Consider the following 21,913-nt stretch of genomic DNA (forward strand, 5'->3'; position numbering starts at 1 on the left):
ATGTACAGGGGAGCAGACAAACTGTTACACGGCAACGCTAACAATATTACAGGAACAACAGAATCAGGAACTGCAATCCCTTCAGACGTCCTTAATGTAACCTCTGTCCATCGCTTTTACAACTGTGTTTTGCTACACACGTCACACATGTATTACACAAAGTTATTGTGTCTCATCACGTGTTGTGCTTCTACTGGAAACATCGATTTTATGGCTTTTCAAAACAGGAATTGATTATTTTGAGGGCAGCAGTGTGTTATGTGCTACTCCATTTTGAATGATAATGAAAGGATTGATTGTCTTTTATTCTGAAGTTCATGACAAGAGACAAATAACATTTCGAGTGAGGAAGAAACTTACACTTATTAACTTGGTTCAAGAACAGAACGAGACGACGCTGGTGTGTTGTTATTCCGTCAGAGGTTTATTTACCGCAAGGCTTTTCATTATGAAGGCTTTCCTCTAACCTGCTGTATAGGGCTGACTTTGAAAGCCGTCCACTGCTGGTCTCTGTTTTAGGACAGATGGCCTTAGGGCACAAATTGAGTTGTCAGGCTCCAGCAGTGTCCAGATAGACCAACTCAGAGCTCTGAAATGGGACAGAGAAGAGACTGAACCTGGCAAAGATACAAACAATCACTCACACACACGATCTCATACAGTGAATCCATACTGATCCGAATAAAAACCCATCACATTTAAGAGTAATAAGGAATTAACTCTTTCATTTATGTAAGTCAGACTGCATTGCTGGACTGTATTTTAATGTCAACAGAGATGATTTTCTATGATGTAATTTAACAAGAGTATGCAGTGGTACACATATAGTATTTTAAGAGTGGTTATTTCTGTACAGTGTATTAAGAAAGTCCACACCACTGCCACCTGGCGGCTGGAGTGAAACTGCACAGGGACGCCACAAATACTGGCCTCCTCTGAATGTCCGGTATTTATATTATATTAGGGGAGGAGGGCATTGTCCAAGTGGTGCATAGACAACCACATATCCCTTAACACCAAGAAGACCAAAGAAATGGTGTTGGACTTCAGGAGAAGCAACACTAACCCTGCTCCACTCCTCTTCAGTGGAAATGAGATGGAACACCAGGTTGAAGAAGTCCCAGTAGAGAATGTATTTTTAAAGACTATTCCATAACAATAACCTGCAGAAAAAATCTGCTAGTGACATTCATCGCTGTGTGGTGTGCTGGCTGCATGTCAGAGAATAATAAGAACTGCTGAGAAAATCATCAGTCATCCTTTCCCTTCTCTGGAAGGGAACCATTGCCAGTTTCAGATGTCTCAGCAGAGGCAGGAACATTTTAAATAACAGGGAACAGCCTGGACTTGAACTTTGTGTTGTCCTCCCTGAGGAGATATGTTAGGCTGAAAACCAGGACTAACAGACTTGAGGGGGGAAAAAAAAAGTTTTTACCCCAGACCAAATGTAAATGCTGTAAATATAGTAGTCAATTGTTTTTAAATCACATACTATTTATTGCCCTTATGTTTTGTGCCCTTATGTTTGCATGGCAGCTGTGTGAATGGGTGTGGCACAACTAATTATTTTGTCTCGATGTACAATAAAAATAAAGAGTTCATTCATTAATTAATTCGCGTGAGGGCAAAGTTCTGTATCAAGTTAGTGTTTGATCAACCAACTACAAAATAAATCGGTTAGTAAGTATTCCAGCACAGGCTCACCATCTACACCTTTGAATATCTCTGAGATACTTGTTTGGACTACAAACTGCAAGTGCCGCACTACAACTATCCGCCAGTATCCCATGATCCCTCGGGGCGCCTCTGACCTGGCAGTGCACGGGAAGGAGACGACGAAGAAGAAGCGGCGCTCGCCTCGCTCACGCTGTCTACTGGTGGTGGAGGTTTTGGTTGGCTAACCCGTCACTCCGTAGTAAGATCATGGCTGCTTCAAAGCCAGTCGAGCCGCAGTCCGGGACTGGACTACCCCGCTGGCAGCTGGCACTGCTAGTCGGGACCCCCATCGTGCTGGGAGTGGGTGCGGTGTACCTGTGGAACCGCAGCAGGACGAAGGACAGCAAGGGGACCGGGGAGCGGAAAACACCTGAAGGCAGCGCCAGTCCCGTGCAGGGCCAAGACGGCGCAGCTCGGGCCGGCCGAGAGCAGGAGAACATGGTAGGGTAGCCCGTAGCCCCCCGTCAGGCCTCCTCAGGCTCTGGATGTGACCACCCCGCCCCCAGCTCCATCTGGCTGGGTGCCGGACGTCCACTTTTGCGGATAAACGTGTCATTGGCGTGAAAGTGCAGTCAAGGACAACGTTACTGACAGACAGAGTGACAGCTACCGGAGGAGAGCAAGGCCGATAGCAGCCGGTTCACGGTGGTGGATTAGCTGGCTGGCTAGCTGCATCTATGCTAACGTTACCAGGGCAGCAAGGTTAACTAGCGCGCGGGGGTGAGGGGGTAGTGGGCTCCGCAGGAGTCTGGCACACCTGTAAAACATTTACCGATACATGTCTTGTTAAACGTGTGGTGACAGCACGACAGAAACAAATAATTTAGCAGAGCCGTGTGAATTTAGCAGCACGCTCAGTATCTGTTTCTCTTTCTACTCTCACGTATGCGTCATGTGCAGATTCACGCTCGTTTAGTTAAACGAACGCGTGTTAAAGAGTCATCAGCTAATGTTTCAGACGACATTAATTTGTAGGTTTAAAGTGTAAAGGGAGAAGAACCGATGTTGCACGAGTTATTTCCATGAGATTTGACTTTACAAATACGACACCTGTCTTGGAGGTGTTCCTGTGGCTATGAGGTAATTTCACATATTAAAGAATCTGGCATTACTCCTTTGAGGTTTTACTTCAATTAGGTCTTGTCTGTAGCAGCGTACCATTTCACAGGTCAAACATAGACTTTATGAATCATTTGAAATAAGCATGTTGTTATTTGTTAATAACAAATAACAAATCTGGGGGAGGGGGCTACATCTAACAGCTGAATTGTATCTCCAGTTGTTGTTCACTGAATCGCAGGTGAGAGTGTTTAATCTTTTTTTCTCCCCCCTCTATTTCTCATTTAGAGCCCACTGGATCGGGCCCAAGCAGCAAAAAACAAGGGCAACAAGTACTTTAAGGCTGGCAAGTTTGAGAACGCCATCCAGTGCTACACAGAGGCGATCGCTCTCTGCCCCAAAGAGCAGAAGACAGATTTGTCAACATTTTACCAGAACAGAGCAGCAGCCTATGAGCAGCAGGTTGGCACCAATTTTCTTTTCATTTTCTTTGATGTGCCTAAACCAGCATACACTCTGGTTGGGCAGGCTCTGTTGTATTAACAAAGTGTTTGGTCAAACATTGTCCCCGCAAGTGTCCAGCTGGTTAGATAAGCAAAACATCAACCTGGAACGGCTGCAGTGTACCTTAATGTGTTGTCCTCTTCCCACAACCAAAACCAGACCAGATGTTTCTGCAGGAAACCATGGTTACCGTTCCTTGTTTAATGTGTTGTAGATTCCTCTCCCTGTTTTATAAAGGTTTACTTGCTGGAAGTTAAGACAACCTCCCCATTAAGACACATCAGTTTAAGGGTGTAACTGAAAAGAAATTGTAATTTCAGATGAAATGGACAGAAGTGGTACAGGACTGCTCTCAGGCTGTGGAACTGAATCCACGCTACGTGAAGGCTCTGTTCAGAAGGGCCAAAGCTCTGGAGAAACTGGACAACAAGAAGGAGTGTCTAGAGGGTGAGACGCTCTCCTTTCTTCTAAAAATGTCCTTTTCATATTTAACGTACGAGAGTCTCACTGACACCGTCGTTCTGATCTCGCTGCCTCCTCCAGATGTCACCGCGGTGTGTATCCTTGAGGCCTTCCAGAACCAACAGAGCATGCTGCTAGCAGACAAGGTGCTGAAACAGCTGGGGAAGGAGAAGGCCAAAGACAAATACAAGGTATGTGTCCACTTTAATACAAAGTGTTTTCAGTGTTTTATGACTCCAGGCTCGTCTCGTCATATCTCTGGAACAGCTTGTCGGAATTTATTCAAATGTATTCAAAAAAGGGTTAATTTGAATTCAAGAGAGAACAGATAAAAATTTAGTGGTCAAATGTCACACCACAAAATATGTCTAGTGCTAGTTGTCACCCTCCAATAGGGTAAATTGTGAAATATAACATTTTATATTTAAATTGTCACCATAATCCTCACTTCTGTTAAATTCCTTCTCCAAGCCTCCACTACATAAATATTACATGAGTCAGACTGGTGTTAGGACAGATGTTAACTGCTGAAAGGCTGGTTGGCAGTTTCTCTAGTCCCATAATTGTCACATTAAATTGTTTCTTTCTGTTTGTTTGTTGTTGTTTTTTTTTTTTTATTTTATTTTGTAACCCTCTCTTCTGCAGAACCGTGAGCCCATGATGCCTTCCCCTCAGTTCATCAAGTCCTACTTTAGCTCGTTCACAGACGACATCATCTCCCAGCCCCTGCAGAAGGGCGAGAAGAAAGATGAAGACAAGGACAATGAGGGCGAGGCAGCTGAGGTCATGGAGAGGTCAGGATGTTTTCTAAATGTCACCTTTACCAATGAACTCATCAGCCTGATGTTATACATGCTGATGATGATGGATAAGTATCTGTGTGACATGTCTCACAGTCGAGTTTACATTTAAAACAGTTTTCTGCTGAGGGACCCCATCTTCAGAGATCAAATTGTTTACAGTGTAATTAAACCAGTGCAATTGATGGGAGGCCATCAATTCAAATGCCTGTAGATGAAGATTTTTTCTTTTCTTTTTTGTATTTCCTTAGCTCTGCATACCTGAAGGCAAAGCAGTACATGGAGGAGGAGAACTACGACAAAATCATCAGTGAATGCACCAAGGAGATCGAGTCAGGCGGCCGGTACACTGCTGAGGCCCTGCTGCTGCGCGCCACGTTCTACCTGCTGATTGGTAACGCTACTGCTGCTCAACCCGATCTGGACCGGGTAATCAACATGGAAGACGCCAATGTGAAGGTATGAAATGTTAACTATTAAACCTGCTCTCAGTTAAAATTATCAAAGCAACTTAAACACTGTGAGAGATGATTAGTTATGCTAAAGGGACTGCAGGTTTGTAACTTCTAGCGTCACGTGTTCACTTGGGTTCACATGTATCTATAAATGCTTGGGATCTGGTAACTGTGATGTCTTGCATTTAATAAATCAGTCTATCAAACAATCATGAAGTTCTCAGATCAGTTCAGTTTCCTGTTAAACTGTTACTAAGTGTAACCCTAGACTGAAGCCAAAATAGACTTAGTGACAAGTCCCCGTTAATGCTTGTTCTAGGTTGGAGTGGACATTAAATCTGTTGGGGCATCATTTTCTATTTCTTGGTCCCCGTGATGATTTATATGCAGCTAAATCATCACCGACAAAAGGCTCAGCAGCAGCCTGACAGGTTCTCTCTCTGTGCCGTCACATTTTGCAGCTACGAGCTAATGCTTTGATCAAGCGCGGCAGCATGTACATGCAGCAGCAGCAGCCGATGCTCTCTACACAAGACTTCAACATGGCGGCCGAGATCGACACACGTAACCCTGACGTGTATCACCACAGGGGTCAGGTAGGAACGAGGACGAAGTGAATAGTTGTAATGTCTCGGCCACAGTGGAGACATCGTGACAGACCTCGTGACATGTGCTCTGTGTTTTCTCTCAGCTGAAGATCCTGCTGGATCAGGTGGACGAGGCGGTGGGAGACTTCGATGAGTGCATCCTGCTCAGGCCCGACTCTGCTCTGGCACAGGCACAGAAGTGCTTCGCTCTTGTAAGTGATCTAATGCAGACCAACTCAAATGGAGGTGTGTCTGACTCTTTCTACATATATATATGTGCATGTTGTGTTTATTAATCTTGTTTGTTTGTGTACTCTTCAGTACAGACAAGCATATACTGGAAACAACCCGTCACAGGTTCAGACAGCCATGGACGGGTTTGAGGACGTTATCCGAAGGTTTCCAAAATGCGCTGAGGGCTACGCTCTTTATGCTCAGGTATGGAAAATGTGATTTTATCTCTGCAAATTATACTCAGAGCCGTGTAAATTTCGCCTTGGTGAAAATGTTCTGTTAAGTACTGAGGAGACGATGCTATTTGATCCAACTTGTTCGATACATATCAAGGAGGCTGTTTGAGTGTTTCTTTAAATTTGGACAAGGATGAACTGATTTTACTTTGTTGGTGAAAGGTCAATGCATATATTATTACTTTTCATATATATGTTGACTATTTGTCTGGACAGATTTAAACAAAAACTGACAGGTAGGCCGAGGCCTTCAACAGAAGCATTCATTTTAGTTTTTACACAGTTCTCTTACACAGTGTTTGATATTTTTGCTTCATCTATTTGCGTCATCTTTTTCTTTGGTTGGATGCCATGAACTGAAAAAAAGACTGTTTCTCTTGATATGACAAACACCATCCAGTAGGGGATAGATAGAAAGATAGAAAGTACTTCCCCCTGGGTGGAAATTCGAGTGTGGAGTAGCTTGTACACAAACATAACCAGACATCGTCATAACATCACAGTAATATGACTGTGCAAACGTCAGTGTGGGAAACAGAAGAGCAGGAAACATGACACATATCAGTACAAAAAAGGTGTCTGAATAGTGGTGGTTCCAAAGTGTGTACAGGTAAGCGGGGCATTTTAAAAGGGAACATTTAAACAGTGGTGCTGTACTGTCTGATGGCTGTGGGACACAGGACATCCTGCTGAACCTCTCAGAATTGCAGTGAAATGAGAGACGTCTCCCACTGTTGCTGCTTCTCTGCCTGTCCAGGATGTAATGGAGGGGAAGCCTGATGCTGTCCAGGATGGACTGCACTGTGTTATATGTGTGTCTCTAAACAATAGCCCAGACTCCTGCCAATCAGAGGACCAGCCTTCTTAATCAAATGCCCATTAATTCACAGTTTTTGCTTTGGGAAATTCAGTTGAAACATGGTCTTCATATTGATGGTGACTTTAATCGGCTGTAAAGCTGCTGTTTATGTTTTGGATGGAGATGGCTGCACTTTTAAGCTCTGCTTGTGTGTTCTTTTCAGGCTTTGACTGATCAGCAGCAGTTTGGAAAAGCTGACGAGATGTATGACAAGTGTATCGTACTGGAACCAGACAATGCTACTACATATGTCCACAAGGGGTAGGCGTTTACTTCCCTTTATATAAACACGTTGATAAAATAATCAAATTTTACTGCTGATTCATTGGAAATTCACATATTGTAAACATGGCATTCACTGATCTATATACATATATTCAGTTTGTTGCAGCTTCAGTGGAAACAAGACCTGGATTTGGGTCTAGAGCTCATCAGTAAGGCGATTGAGATCGACAACAAATGTGACTTTGCCTACGAAACTATGGGAACCATTGAAGTTCAAAGGTGAGACCAACAGTTTGATCAAATCCACACATTAGAAGTCTTTTCAAAGTGCTCGGCCTAACCGGATTGTTTTCTTTACAGGGGCAATCTGGACAAGGCGATAGAAATGTTCAACAAAGCAATTAACCTAGCCAAGTCAGAGATGGAGATGGCCCATTTGTACTCATTATGTGACGCAGCATACGCCCAGACTGAAGTGTCTAGGAAGTACGGCCTGAAACCTCCCACACTGTAACTCCTCCGCCAATTGCTCGCCAGCCTCGGTCTTCATTGCTGAATCTAACTGTGTTAAAAGTGCAACTGTCTGACTTAAAACTTTGATTTGTTTAAGAAAAAAAAAATGAGGAAAGAAAAAGAGGAACCCTGAATACATACAGTGTTTACATCTCATGAAAAGGGTTTGTTGTCATGGAAAAAGAAGGATTTCTATTCACAATCACACTGAGGCCGTGATCCAGGCCTCAGGTAGACTCAGTTGATTATCAGGATGTGGTGGCCGGAGGGAGGGAGGGTCGTAACCAACACTGCTCTTTCCTCACTCATAATTCAACCACATTATTGTCAAATCTTTTTACATCTCAGAATAAAGCTTGGGGAAAAGATACATGAGTTGTCATGTATACCTGTTTGATCATAACTTAGGACGTGTCACTCCTCTTACATTTACCTGTCTGCTGAACCAGTGAACGACTTGAGGCATTTGGGACAATTTTAAATCTATAGGGAAAACTGTGAGAGCTTTACGTAGTTCTAATGGACTGCTCACTTGTTCATTTATGCTGATCTAAAGTGTTTCTGTCCAGCTACTTCCATATGGTTACCTACATTAACACTTCGGAATGCAAGGTTAAAACTATAGTCAAATGTGTAATGTCTGTATTTGTGATGCTGGATTTGATCCCTGAGGAGAACGGGCCTGCGGAGAGCTTCGTTTAGAACCTTTTTTTTTTTTTTTTTTTAATGGTGGGATTGCCTGTTTTCTTTTTTTATATCCTTTTGTGCAGCATGTTCAATTTATAAATAAATGTAAATGCAATGCTCGTGCTGTCTAGAAAAACACTAGAAAAACAGTAACAATATGACAATTTGGGCAAAAAGTTTTCGATTAGACAAATTTAGCCAACGTTTTTAGCTTTTTGTTTTGAAAATGTTAATTTTGAATGGCCTCTAGCGTCAGAAGATGTCACAAGTGATTGGATGTTCAGTGTTTTTTTTTTTCCTCGCTCACGTCAACAAGAAACATTTATTTTCTATTATATTGTGAGAGTTTATTTTTCATGCGACATTTGGGTTCATCTTTTGAATTCGCACTTAAAGACAGTGGTTTAATGTTATTATTATTTTTTTTCTCTGTTTTTACAATCCAAGCCTTACTGTTTCCAGCCTACATGCAGCCTGAGAATTTGTTCAGTACAGTGTATGATTTGGTTCTCAAATAGCATCTGTACACTACACACCGCTGATGAATGTTTGTGTGTCTGGAGCATATTCAGTTTTTAGAATACTACACTGAAGAGCCCCTGTTCTCCATAATCCTCGTTCATCTCAAAGCAGTAGTGGTTCATTTTCACTTGGTGTGTGGCCGTACTGAAGAACCAAATCATGCACTCCAGCTGCACCTGGTGAGGACTACTACTAGAGCAAAATCATTTTTCTCAAACTTAAAGAAAAAGAAACGAAAGTTAACCTTCAAAAAAACAAATGTTTTTCCTGTTTGATAGAAATTACACTGACATTCTTCATCGACAATATGTATGGTGACCAAAGTGAAAGAGAATATGAACCCTAATAAAGTTATAATTCTTGAAATGAATTCTTTTTTTCCAAGTCTGTCACTTTGTAGCACCCATCAACAAATTTCTGAACAAGTCTACTTCAGTTAGAGCCAGAGAATTATTTTAGATATGTGGTTTCTCTTATTTTCTGGATTTAACATAAATTACTATATAATGCATTTTATTAATTTCCCTTGTGGAACTCAGATTAATGTGGAGCAGGTTGTAGATTGTCAACAAGGAGCGGCTGTCGCTGTTGCATTCGTTTTATACCTGTGCCCTACTTAAATAAGCAGTAACAGAAGCGGCCTTTGAATAAGGACGTGAATTATGGTAAGTAAATAATAATTCAATGTAATGGTTGATTCACATTTTTGTTGTGCCAGTGAATTGCAGCATTAATCATTGTGACACTATTTGCTTTATGTGTCTTTGAGGTTTTACTTTTTAGAGTTATACAAATAATAATAAATTATTCATCTTTGATTAACAGTAATAAATTCAAAGCTCATATCTGGCTGTGTCACCAGCTCACTGAAGAAAACGGAACCACTCATGATAAATGTTATTATTATCGCAGTGCTTTTCCTGTCATAATTAATTAGTTTTCCTGTGCCAGTAGTTATTATGTAATTACAATTAGTTTATCATGAGTAAGAGACTTTCGTGCTGTCCATGTCTAACAAGGGCGATCATTGCGCTCATTAGACCACCCCGACGTCTCCTCAACACTCAATGACAGCGTTGCGCGACACATCGGCCGCGTTGACGGCATTTGACGTGTCTCCGTTCATAACACAACAATATGGCGGAAACCGTGGACGAAGCTCTTCAGGGCAGCTGGTGAGACAATGCGTTGTCGGACTAACATTTCTAAGAGACGTCATTTCTCATGTCAAACAGCCGCATCGGCTTCATTTGAAAGAATTGCCAGTAGGGAAGCTACAGATGAGTTTGCGTCGTTAAGCTCTTTAGTATCGGTACTGTTTTCGTCAGCTAATAAGAATTAGCCCAGTGGGCTCTGATACAATAGACAGCGCGTACACCAAGACATATACAAAGGGCCGGATATGGATAATAACTGCTTTGGAAAAATAACATTCATATATAGATAGTTGTATTTTTTTTTTTAGCACAGCATTGTTTGCTTTGAGATGTAGGCAACTGTTAGCCAGCATGCTAACAACTAGCTCGATAGCCGGCGTTTGTCGAGTGCTGCTTCCCTTTAACTGAACCTCTGCTTCGTATCCCAGCCTGTAACTCACAAATATATCACAAATATATCAAAGAGGGGCTTTCGTGGAACTGCTAAAACTGTATTTGGTTTGTCGAGTCAAAAAAGTTTTGACAGTAGCTGTTGCGATAAGGAAATAAATCTGAACGAAAAGGATTCGTGTATCCTCTGGATGATTTAGATCATCCGGTTGATGCCAAAGACATTTTATTGCATATTAATGTCAATCAACCGTAACCCCACAGAGCTATTATCGGGGATTATTGTCATTGTTAAATTTGTAAAGTAATTGGCACGAATGAATTTGTTAGGTGACAACTTTTACCAAAGTTATGAATCACACTTCAGTCAGATCAAATCCTCAGATCACGTTTGTCCTTTTTCTATGGATTCACTCTAATCTGTGTTTTGTGTCGACTAGATCCAGTGCCGACGCCTTGGAAGTCGAGAATTTCATTGACATTTTAACATTTCTGTGCCTCCTCAGGGACCAGGATCTTGCTGAGGCTCTGGACTCGGGTTCAGACATGGAGATGGAGAGGTCCATCATCCAGGACCATTCGGTTCAACACAAGGCCAAGATGTGGAAGGTGAGAAACTAGTCACATAACTTAAATATAGACCGTGGTTTCAAACAGTTAAAAGATAAGCGGTGCAGAAAAGGAGAGATGCCAGAAGTTCTTCTGATGAGGTTCTGTATGTTAATGAGGACTAAACTTAACAGACTGGAAGGACCAGCCTCTGTCGCACAAATGGTGTCACAGCGACTAATTCCTCACTGACACACCCACTGTAAAAGCTTTTAGTTCTGACTAGATTCTTCGCTGTCAGCTACACTGTTAACATGTGTAATCTTCCTGTTTATGTAGACGTGTAGATCACATATTAGTTTTATTGAATTGGGACAATGCACATAGATCAACACTGATGCTGTAGTCATCAGTGTAAATGCACCAGACTTGGCACAAATGCTCATTTTCAGCTGTAGCCCCAAGGCAGGTACACAACACAGATTACTTTAGAGACTTTAAAACAACAGTCATACAATAGACAATTACAGAACTACACAGACAATGTCAAAACAAATAGAGACAGACAATATTATGACAAAACATTTGACCCACAATTACTAAAAAAACAAAAAGAAAACATTATTGGACCAAGAACACAGAGTATGCATCAAATTAAGAAAAGTATGTAGGCTATATGAGTACATCTCTGATTTATTTTTAACCAGTGTTTGACATTTTTTAAGTAAGTAGCTGTCACAGTTTCAGATGTGTGATGGTAACTTGTTACAGGAATGAGTTCCTCTTACAGATACGATCATTTGGGAGAATTTAGTTCCACACCTAAATACATTACAGTCACCTCTAGTTAGAGCTTTCTGGATGAATTCAGTGAAAATGAGACCAGCATCCATAAAGATCTGATAGCTGTATAGATCAAGAATATTATACTTTTTTAGGACATTTCAATAATGAAAGTGAAGAGGTTTCCTGTCTAAATTTTTAACTGCCGTCTTAAAGAGAGACTTCATAGGTTTTTACTGTATTTTCTTTTACGTGTGTCCAGGTTGTATGATGAGGAGATATTGTATTGTTCTTTACTTTACATGCAAAACACAATTATTTGAAAAAAGCCATTATCTGCACCCATTTTTGAAGCTACTTTGGAGTTATATAGTTCTGGTCAATTAGCTGCAGGTTGACTCCTTCAGCCTTTGGTTAATATAGAGTCCATAGAGCATTTATACTAAAATCTGTTTAATGACTTGTACTGTTGTTAAATTGTATGAACTTTGGGTCAATTTCAAAGCAAAATCATTTTCACAAATAATCACTTATTACGAAATACCAAAATAATATATGTTTCATGGAGCTAACAGCTGGTTAATGGTTGTGGTTCCTTTGTAATCTGAAGAAACAAAATTAAGTGACTGTTCGGTTAAGTCTCAAAATTGTAAATTGCACCATCTATTATTATTGTTATTATTTTTCTTAATCTGTTGCATCTAACTTGCAAACTCTTAAAACTTTAATCATTCTTATGGTACATAAACATAGCAGTTGTGGTAAAAAAAAAAAAAAAAAAAAAGGCAGATTGTCCATAACTAATAAAATAAGCTTATGTCTGAGCCTAGATCTCTTTACATTTGTTGTCCATTATTAGAGCAGCAGTTAAGCCACTGACCAGCCTGAGTCTTTGTTGTATGTTTACCAGGTGTGTCTTCATCACTCAGGAGCTCCATGTTTAGCAGTGAATGATTGTTTTCTGTTGGCAGATCGCTCTAAATGTCTCTGGGAAAGGCGACAGTCTGTCTCCGTGGGACGGCGTCCTCGATTTACCAGAACAGACGCTCATTCACAACCGCAGTCAGCAGCTGATCGGTGAGTGATCGCATGTGCCTCTTCGACACGGTCCCGACTTTTGGATTTGAAATGACAAAAGTACACAGTCAGCACAAAAACAGGACAGTAATGAAGTCGACCAGATCCACAAATTGAATCCTAACCCAATGACAAGTACCAGTTATACATGAACAAATGTAATGTATAAATATTATAAATAAATAAAAATTTAAAACCGTTGGTCAAGAGCGTTACTTTTGATTGGAAAAAAAAAAAACACTTTGGAATCATGATCTTCTCTGTGCAGTTTATCTTAATCCTACACACACAATGTGCAGCTAATGTATGATAGATGTGGATAAGAGTATTATTTTGGTTCAGGAGTTGGTGTGTGGCTGACTCACTTTATACACTCACACTCCCCCACAACAATAAACAGCAAGAAGGAAGAAAAGAGTTTCAGCTGATGTCTGGTTCTGATAAGGATCCTCAGGATTTCAGAGAAAGAAATTACTTTGCTATCGTGACAACTTAATAACCAGCAGCTTAAAATAGAAAATGTCTTATGGAGATTTTTTTTTTTTAAAAAAAGACCTCACGCCACACTTCTCATTGTCACTTTGATTCCTTTGATTCTTCTTGGTTACGAATGCTGAATGTGGACACATTTGTAATTGATGCTTATGAAAAACGTTTACGAACTCTTCCCTCCTCGCCTCCTATATTTAGATCAGTTGGGAGTATCAGAGGAGGAGAGGAGTGAGATGGTTTCCGATGTTGAGTCGGTCATCACTTTCTACTGTAAGTCTCGAAACATAACCTTCACCCCGGAGCTGAGCTGGCCGCACCTGCTCAAACCTCTGCTGGGGCTTCAGCTGCCCCGCAGCGACCTCTACAACTGTTTCTACGCCGTCATGAACAAATACATCCCCAGGTGAACCATCAGAGCAGCCGTGATCTTTTTGTTCTACTTGCTCGTGGGCAAAAGCTTTAACCGTAAAAATGTGTCCGTTTTAGGGAATGTGTGCCAAAAGGCAGACCTTTCCACCTCTACAGACTACTGCTGCAGTATCACGAGCCGGAGCTCTGCTCCTTCTTGGACACCAAAAAGATCACACCTGACTCATACGCCATCAACTGGGTATGTCTGTCTGTCTGTCTGTCTGTTCACCCTAATGTCACATGCTCCTAATGTGGCCATGTCTGGACTATGTGACTATGTGTTTTCTTTCCTCCGTAGCTGGGCAGTCTGTTTTCCAGCCACTGCCTTCCTGAGGTCACCCAGGCTTTGTGGGACTCCTACTTCCAGCAGGCTGACCCTTTTCTCATCTTCTTCCTCATGCTCATCATCCTCGTCAATGCCAAGTACGCAAACCATCAGTGGAAACTGTAGACATGTAGCCCGACTAGTAACTATTTGTTCTAAATAGGTTTTTCTTTGTTTGATTCAGAGAGACCATCCTTACACAAGAAGGAGGCAGCAAAGAGGACATTATCAGTGAGTTCATTCTCCTGACACGTGTGTTTGTTAAGTGTCTTGTTTGAAACCGGGTGAAAATTATACTTTTATTTGTGACAGAAATGCTGGAAGCGTCTCCTTCTCTCCTTGAATCTGAAGACATTGAGGATTTGCTTTCGCTGGCCCAGTATTACCAGACCAAAACCCCTCTGTCTCTCAGAAAGGTAAAGCGCTATGTACAAATACACATTCCTGTGTTCGATACACACTAAGTAGTGCTGGGTACAAACGAGGCCTCCATGAATAAGCTGACAAAGAAATTAAGTGAGCGTCACAAACAAACTCATTGTCTGCAAATCATCACCACGCGGTCCCTTTCTCTGTCCCTGTAGATGAATCAGAATCTGTTTGGTAGCAGCCTCGTCGCTCTTAAAGAGGAAGACACTGACCTGAGTCAGGCCCTGTGCCTCCCCGTGTCCGTCCCTGAAATCCTGCAGGCCAACCAGCTGCAGCAGGTCAGCGATGCTCACATTTAAATTATTAAGATTTTCCAATCAGCCAGGAAAGTCAAAGGAAAGAAGATAATGTGATAATGTTTTTTTTTCCTTCTAGGACGGGGTCCGTTTCTTTGTGGTGGATTGTCGGCCTGCAGAGCAGTACAACGCTGGCCACTTGTCTACAGCCTTCCACCTGGACTCTGACCTGGTGAGCGACGTTGATCTCGCCGATTCCTGGTGACCTGAAAATGTATGTGCTCTCTACGAATGTAATAAGTGTGATTGTTCCTTCCCACAGATGCTCCAGAACCCCTCAGAATTTGCTCTGTCGGTGAAATCTCTCCTGGAGGCTCAGAAGCAGTCTTTAGAGTCGGGCTCCATCGCCAGCGGAGAGCACCTGTGCTTCATGGGCAGCGGGAGAGAAGAGGAAGACATGTACATGAACATGGTGCTGGCACATTTCCTGCAGGTGAGGGACATGGAAAGAGAGGCACGGAAAAGAGGCTGATCTTAACAGCTACAAATGTCCATTAAAGTTTTTCTAACACCTATCGCAATACACGACAAAAAAAAGTACAGATGTTTTTATTTTCCCCAAAATATCACTCAAATGAGATCATGTAATCAATCTGAAGGTGGTGTTGTGTTTTTAGTGTGTTTTCAAATGCAAATCTTGTTACTTCTTTATGTTATTTGTCATATACAATAATTTTTCTCCTTTCTCCTACAGAAAAATAAAGAATATGTCAGCATTGCTAAAGGAGGTTTCATGGGTAAGTAAGAAAATAATATATATTTTGAGGTGCACGTCAGCTTTTTTTTGTCCATCCATATTTTATACATCTGGTTTTTAGTCATAGCTGCAGAAAATTCAGACGTTTGTGTAATTCCAGCCCTCCAGAAGCATCTTGTTGACATGAACGTCGAGGGTCTCGACTCTTCGTACGTCCACTGGATCGTCAGCACGTCTGGATCTCACAGCAGCCTGAGCTCCGTAGACGTAAGATACAAGAGACGGACCATCTGCTCCATGTCGAAGATCTTAATAGGTCTTTTCTGCTCATGGATGTTTAATCTTTCTGACTAAACAGGGAGACCTTAGCAGCCCTGGGGACAGCAAAGGAGTGAAGTCCCTTGTCAACAAGATGACTTTTGCTCTCAAGTCCAAGTCGGTTAACGTAAAGGAGAAGATGATCAGCTTCATTGAGAATACCTCCACACCTGTAGACAAGTGAGACCCACTTCCTCCTCTAACCTCTTAATTTACCGCAGAAACACACAGTACAGCAAACTCTTACCTTTGCTTCTCCATTTTCCTCGTGTAAGTTTGGCCACAATTTCATTTTTTTCTGCCGCAATTTAATATAATATGATAAGATTTCAGAGAAATGATTCCTCACACAAATCAAAACAATAAATTACTTCCCTTTTCACAATATATTCCACCAGTGTAGTTGTTAGGACTTTTTGGAGCTACTGTTACCTTTTTGTTTGTTTTTACTACATATTGACATCTGACTGAACAAATATTAGAAGACTTTCCTTCTTAACCAGGTCAGTTTTACAGGATTGACAGGATTTTAAAAGCAGAACTGTGGTCATTCATTTAAATGCTAACGGACGTTACATTTTTTTTTTTTTACTTTGGTTGTAATTGAACTCAAATTAAGTCCCTTGTGCCTTATCCCACACTAGAATATCTTTCAATCTGCCTTGGCCAGAGAAGGTGGTTCCCGATCGGTAAGAGCTCCCAAACGTCGAGCTGTTTGTCACCAGCATGCCCCCCAGGCTGCAAAACCTGCACCAGTCCCTGGGATTGTGGGAGACGTAGTCACATTAACGCATGCATAGCACCAGCATCTCTGCCTAAACCGCTCACTCATGTAACAACATGCAGTTATTGACAGGCTGTGACGATGTTAACATCTTTTTTTTTTTTTTTTTTTTCTCATGCTTTCACTAACAACACTGAACTGCTGTTTCGTTTGCGCTGCTGGAGCTGCTGCGAACTTTTAGGAAACACTGAGTCATGTTGACGTCAACAACTCACCGAGGCCGTCGTGTCTTTTTAGCGTTGAGTAACCCAGGTGGTTTCAGGGCGAGTCTCGGCTTCACCTCTGTCTGCTTGGAGATGCACTGAACAGTCTGTCCTCTCATTTCATTGTTGTCCTTTCGGATGATAGCCGGGGCTATACGAAAAATTAAAATAGAAAAAAACACTACAATTTGCTGCGAATAGCCCTGAATATCATATTGGGTCTAATGTGTAACTCCTGACAGTAGAACTGTCTCATTTAAACTCTTCCCTTCACATTTAACAGCATAACCTGTGGCAGTGGTCGACTAACATGTTTACTGCTGCAGCCTGAAGGTCTTCATGTCATTGCTATGTGTGCGCTAACCCGTTGTTATGTGTATTTATCAGACGATGTCATCACGGGTGGTAGCGTGTTCGCAGCCTTCACACTAACCTTGTTGCGTTCTTTGAACAGGCACGTGAGCAGCAGCGACCGCGTTGGCAAACCGTACCGGGGGGTCAAGCCTGTTTTCAGTATTGGCGATGAAGAGGAGTACGACACAGGTGAGGCCTCATCGAACGAAGCTTCTTATTATCGTCGAGCAAAAACGTTTAAGAACGCGTGAGGCGTTTTATATTGAAACCCAAAACAGTAACTTCCATCTGCTGTTTTCTCCCGTAGACGAGATTGACAGCTCATCCATGTCGGACGACGACAGGAAGGAGATCGTCAACATTCAGACCTGGATAAACAAACCGGATGTAAAACATCACATTCCATGCAACGAGGTGAAAGAAACGGGTCACATGTTCCCCAGGTGAGTTTGGTTTGAATTAACTTCGTCATGTGTGTAAAAGTTTTCCTCACATGACGCCCTGAGGCTCGTCTCCCACAGCTCACACGGGCGCGTGAGAGGCCGGATCGAATGAGCAATAGGGGGGAAGTTGCATTTAAGCGTGATTCATTTCCCCTTCCTTAAAAATGACTCTTCGCACCCACTTAAATCTGATCTGATCAGCGTTAACGTTGTGTTTTCCAGCCACTTGTTGATCACAGCGACCCACATGTACTGCCTGAGAGAGATCGCCTCGAGGAAAGGCTTCGCTTACATCCAGTCCAGACAAGCGCTGAACTCCGTGGTGAAGATCACATCCAAAAAGAAGCACCCGGAGCTGATCACGTTCAAGTTCGGGAGCAACAATTCAGCCGGAGTGGAGATATCAGCTGTCGAGAGGTGCTTATCTACAGACACAAGAATTTAAGCGTAACGTCTGACTCATGAGAAATGACTTGGGTGTGGTGATTTATTTCATCTTGTGCAAGGACAAGTAGCACAATCAGTCCACCGTGAAGTCTTATAAAGAACAAGACAGTTTTTGTGTTAAACATGGTGAACACATTAAATTAGAGACTGCTGCCTTAAAAGGAGTAAGTTGCCGTTTTGACTTTTTTTTTTATTTTATTATCCCCTTGGGGAAATTCTTCTTCACAGCAACGTCTCCATGTCACAAAGACCACCACAGTACAATGGCCACATATCAAGACACAAAACATACACACACTCGAAGACAGACAAAGCAGTATTTTACATTCAGCCGAGTCCACACACTAACCTGTTTAACGAGTCTTTTTGATAAAGGCGCTTTTTGATAAACGCTTTTTCCGAAGCGAGCCCTTCTGCACCTCAGTGCTCTGTATCTGCTGGGATGAAATGTGCGTTCAGTGGATGTGTGAGGCCCTGTTCTATCACGGTTGCAATGTGTGCGATTGCCCTGTTATTAAGATCTGTTAGATAAGAGCGATTATGAGAAATTATATTATTTTATGATTGTATTTGTTGGTAGCTATGCTTTCTATGCTTGACTCTAGTTTCCTCTAATCAACCTTTGATCCTCTCCGTCAGATATTTGATACCCAACGCGGGCGACGCCACGAAAGTCATCAAGCAGCAGATCATGAAAGTCCTAGATGCCCTGGAGAGCTCGTAAACGGAGAAGACGGAGTCGCCGTGGGAGACCGTGGCAGCCGTCCACGACACGAACTTTAAGATGAGTCTCTCGTCCGCCGAGAGTGAAACCTTCTCCCGCTGTCCCTCGGGTGTCCTCCCTCCTGGACAGAACCCAGTGCAGAGTTGACTGTGAAGCCCTGTGTGTCTGTCTTTGGGACATGTAGGCACACCACTGTCTTCAGACCTGTGGGACAGGCTGTGTGTGTCCAAATACTTAGGTGCTCTGCAGTCATCCAACCATAATCTTCCACTAATTTAAAATATATATATTGGTTATAGTGTATGATTTTCTTTACTATTAGTGAAACGTGGGACGTCACTACGGTGCCGTTCCACTTTTGGTGGTTTCCCTCTGGCCTTAACGTAGCGTACCGGCCAACCAGTGGCAAACATGTTTGATCCACACACGACTGACGTTATCCTTTGGACTTGAGCATCTCAGTTCTGACCCATTAGTTTTGTTTTGTGAGCAGTATTTCTATTAACGTGTTGAGTAGGTTTAACATTCATCGTTCCGGTTAGGAAATGAGCATGAGTCAGCACGCTCGGACATAAAGACGCACATCCCAAAAAAACAAAAGTAAAAGTAAAAAGCAGTGCTGGCACATGAGGCAAGTTTCCTACCGCAACAACTGTCTTTTGATAACTTTTCTTTAACAGCAGGCAGCCTTAAATGGAAATTATTTGAGGGTGTTTTATAAATAAGGAAATGTATATATTGTGTATCAGCACAGACCTTTGAATTGTCATATTAAAAGCGTAACCCTGTAGCTTAAGTATGCGGTGAAACTTCATCTGGATTCTTAAGCAGTTCACACGGTTTGAAGTTCCCCTTCTTTGTAGAGGAAGAAGAAAGTCTTTCGCAATGTTTCTGGGAGATCATTTATTCGTTGCTTTTGCATCTTATGATGAATTAACCTCATCTCATAGCACTCTTATGTAGCTCTCGGAAAGCGTTGTTCACATCCCGCTGTGAAGCACCGGTGGATCTCAACAGGAGGTTCAGGGATCGTAGTTATAAAGAGCCTGAGCACCTCAGTATTTTTTCATCCCATTCATATTGAGTATGTGAATAATTCCCCCTGATAACCAAATGAAAATGTAATAATTTGCCTCTCTGGTATATGATGGCGTTCTGACGACTAAAGCCTACTGAGAAAGCGAAGCTCACTGGGGACGAGGAGCTTTACACTTTTGAGGACAGCATTGAAATGAATGAAAAGGGTAAAATTGTTTAAAGGAAAATTATTATACTGTATGTCTACGTTTTCAAATCGATCTGTCTTGTCCATTGTATTAGTCAAAACTGAGCAGCTTTCATTTTGCTTGCCACTGTTGCCTTTGGCCTCATGCCTGTGACGTGTGATATTGGCACCAGCAGTGGCAACATATCACAGTATACTGCTGCTGCTTCTTCTTCTTCTCTCAACTTAAACTGTCTCTTGACTCTTCCTCGCTTTGTTCTCGGTTACTTACTCATTTGCATTGACGTCTAGTTGTGTGGGCAGCCTGGGACAGGTGCAGTTAAAACTTCAGCCCAGAGAGCGTTGGTCCCTTTTATCTTTAAATACTGTCATCCTGATAAAAAAAAAAAAAAAAACAGAAGGCACATTTAAAAATATGGGCGAGAAAAACCAAAACTTGGATCAAAGAGTATAAATCTGGTGTTTCTTCACTCCAGCCTGTCATAGCATTCCTGTGTAATCCATGCATTGTGTTGTACTTTGTGATAATTTTTCAGTATTGACTGGAACGTCCTTAACTGGAGTCTTTACATTACTCTGTAACATCACTGGCAAAGGATGTCGACCACTAGTTGAAAATGCAACTTGTCTCGAGTGTAATTTGCACCTTACTGTACTGCTATTATTTTCTAAGCGTTTCTGTTTTTAATAAATGGAGATTATTCGACTGCATACTCATTGATCGATTGTCGTTTCATTCTTATGTTGTTGGAGGCTTTGGTTAAAATTAAACAGACCTTACACAGGGATACTTATATTCCCTCCATCTTGAAAAGTTCATCAGAAATAAGTGATGCACAGGTATTTCATTTATGTTTTATGTTTTGGCAGGACTGAAATTTAATGCCATACTGCTTTTCAACATGTTTGTGCCATATTTTAGCAGATGTTTGGCAGAGACAAATACTCAAAGAGTTCATCACAGCAGTCTGAAGTGTTCACACTTTTTAACAGCTATAGTCCCTCACCTTAAATAGCATAAACAGAAAAAAATAGGATTCAAAAACCTTTATTTGTCTCACAATGGGAAAATTGCAGTTTGCAACAGCATACAAAAGGGCAGAAAGAGTAAACAGTGGTCTCTTTCGAAGATAAGTAATAAAATAGAATAGAATAAAGAAATACAAATATTGGAATATATACAAAAGATATTTAATAGCACAGATAATGCGGATATTGCACACAGTACATAGTAAGTAGTGAATGGTGAAAGTGTTGAAACCTTGAGGTGTGATAATATTGCACGTATTAAGAATATACTGCAGAGTTACAGTTTTTGCAAGTCCTGAGTAACACACATCTTGTCACATTTCACCTGCATCCATGTTTAAAATCTGCATAACTTTAAACAGTGTTAATTCTTGAGCTGGCCTTGGGAAAATGCACCATTAATAAAATATAGTGACTCGGAACAGGATTTTTTAATTTGCTAAGATTATTACAATGACTATTTTTTCCTAATCATTTGAACCATGATGTGATTATTTCATATTTTACATTTTTAGTGAAAACTAATGTGTTCTGATATAACTGTTTTGTACAAGAGTTTAGTGAATTTTCGCGGGTGTACATGAAGAAGTGGCTCATGACCGCAAAGTAAAACTCCTGAAGGATAACCTCTCTATGGTATTTGTTGTCATTTGTGATAATATTTGTTGTTAATTAACCAATGAGAAGAGGCTTGTGACCTCTTACTGAAACCGGATTGGCTACGAAACAACCACCCTCGGTGACGTAACTCCACATCTACACTTCACATTAAAGGTGTTTAGCTTTACACGAGCTTAATCAAATGTCGCAGAGACACTTGGTCATGAATAAAAAATGTAGTTGTATTTGGAAGCGGTCAAATATTACTGCGCCGCATCGTTGGATCTAGTTTAACTGAATCCTCCTGACGCCAAAAAGCCT

The 21,913-nt window shown here is 41.5% G+C and overlaps 2 protein-coding genes across 3 annotated transcripts; both read left to right on the forward strand.

Annotated features, from left to right (window-relative positions):
* The first annotated feature begins 1,809 nt into the window (after window positions 1–1,809).
* tomm70a (translocase of outer mitochondrial membrane 70 homolog A (S. cerevisiae)) lies at window positions 1,810–9,229 on the forward strand. Its single transcript, XM_047587484.1, has 12 exons — window positions 1,810–2,157; window positions 3,064–3,237; window positions 3,600–3,726; window positions 3,823–3,932; window positions 4,387–4,535; window positions 4,793–5,000; window positions 5,458–5,592; window positions 5,688–5,795; window positions 5,905–6,021; window positions 7,076–7,173; window positions 7,294–7,416; window positions 7,498–9,229. Exons 1-12 carry the CDS (start codon window positions 1,924–1,926, stop codon window positions 7,649–7,651), a joined length of 1,737 nt encoding a protein of 578 aa, XP_047443440.1. The 5' UTR covers window positions 1,810–1,923; the 3' UTR covers window positions 7,652–9,229.
* A 686-nt stretch (window positions 9,230–9,915) lies between these two features.
* On the forward strand, window positions 9,916–20,674 carry tbc1d23 (TBC1 domain family, member 23). 2 transcript variants are annotated; one of them, XM_047587285.1, is made up of 19 exons: window positions 9,916–10,034; window positions 10,913–11,015; window positions 12,710–12,815; window positions 13,506–13,710; window positions 13,794–13,917; window positions 14,017–14,141; window positions 14,228–14,274; window positions 14,356–14,459; window positions 14,628–14,750; window positions 14,848–14,940; window positions 15,031–15,201; window positions 15,463–15,505; window positions 15,626–15,732; window positions 15,824–15,963; window positions 16,428–16,472; window positions 17,225–17,313; window positions 17,432–17,567; window positions 17,790–17,984; window positions 18,654–20,674. In XM_047587285.1, exons 1-19 carry the CDS (start codon window positions 9,997–9,999, stop codon window positions 18,736–18,738), a joined length of 2,079 nt encoding a protein of 692 aa, XP_047443241.1. In that variant the 5' UTR covers window positions 9,916–9,996; the 3' UTR covers window positions 18,739–20,674. The 2 variants fall into 2 exon arrangements, with proteins under 2 accessions (XP_047443241.1, XP_047443242.1); XM_047587286.1 differs by lacking the exon at window positions 16,428–16,472.
* The last annotated feature ends 1,239 nt before the right edge of the window (window positions 20,675–21,913 follow it).

The sequence above is a fragment of the Mugil cephalus genome, chromosome 6, assembly GCF_022458985.1.
Source record: "Mugil cephalus isolate CIBA_MC_2020 chromosome 6, CIBA_Mcephalus_1.1, whole genome shotgun sequence".
NCBI lineage: Eukaryota > Metazoa > Chordata > Actinopteri > Mugiliformes > Mugilidae > Mugil > Mugil cephalus.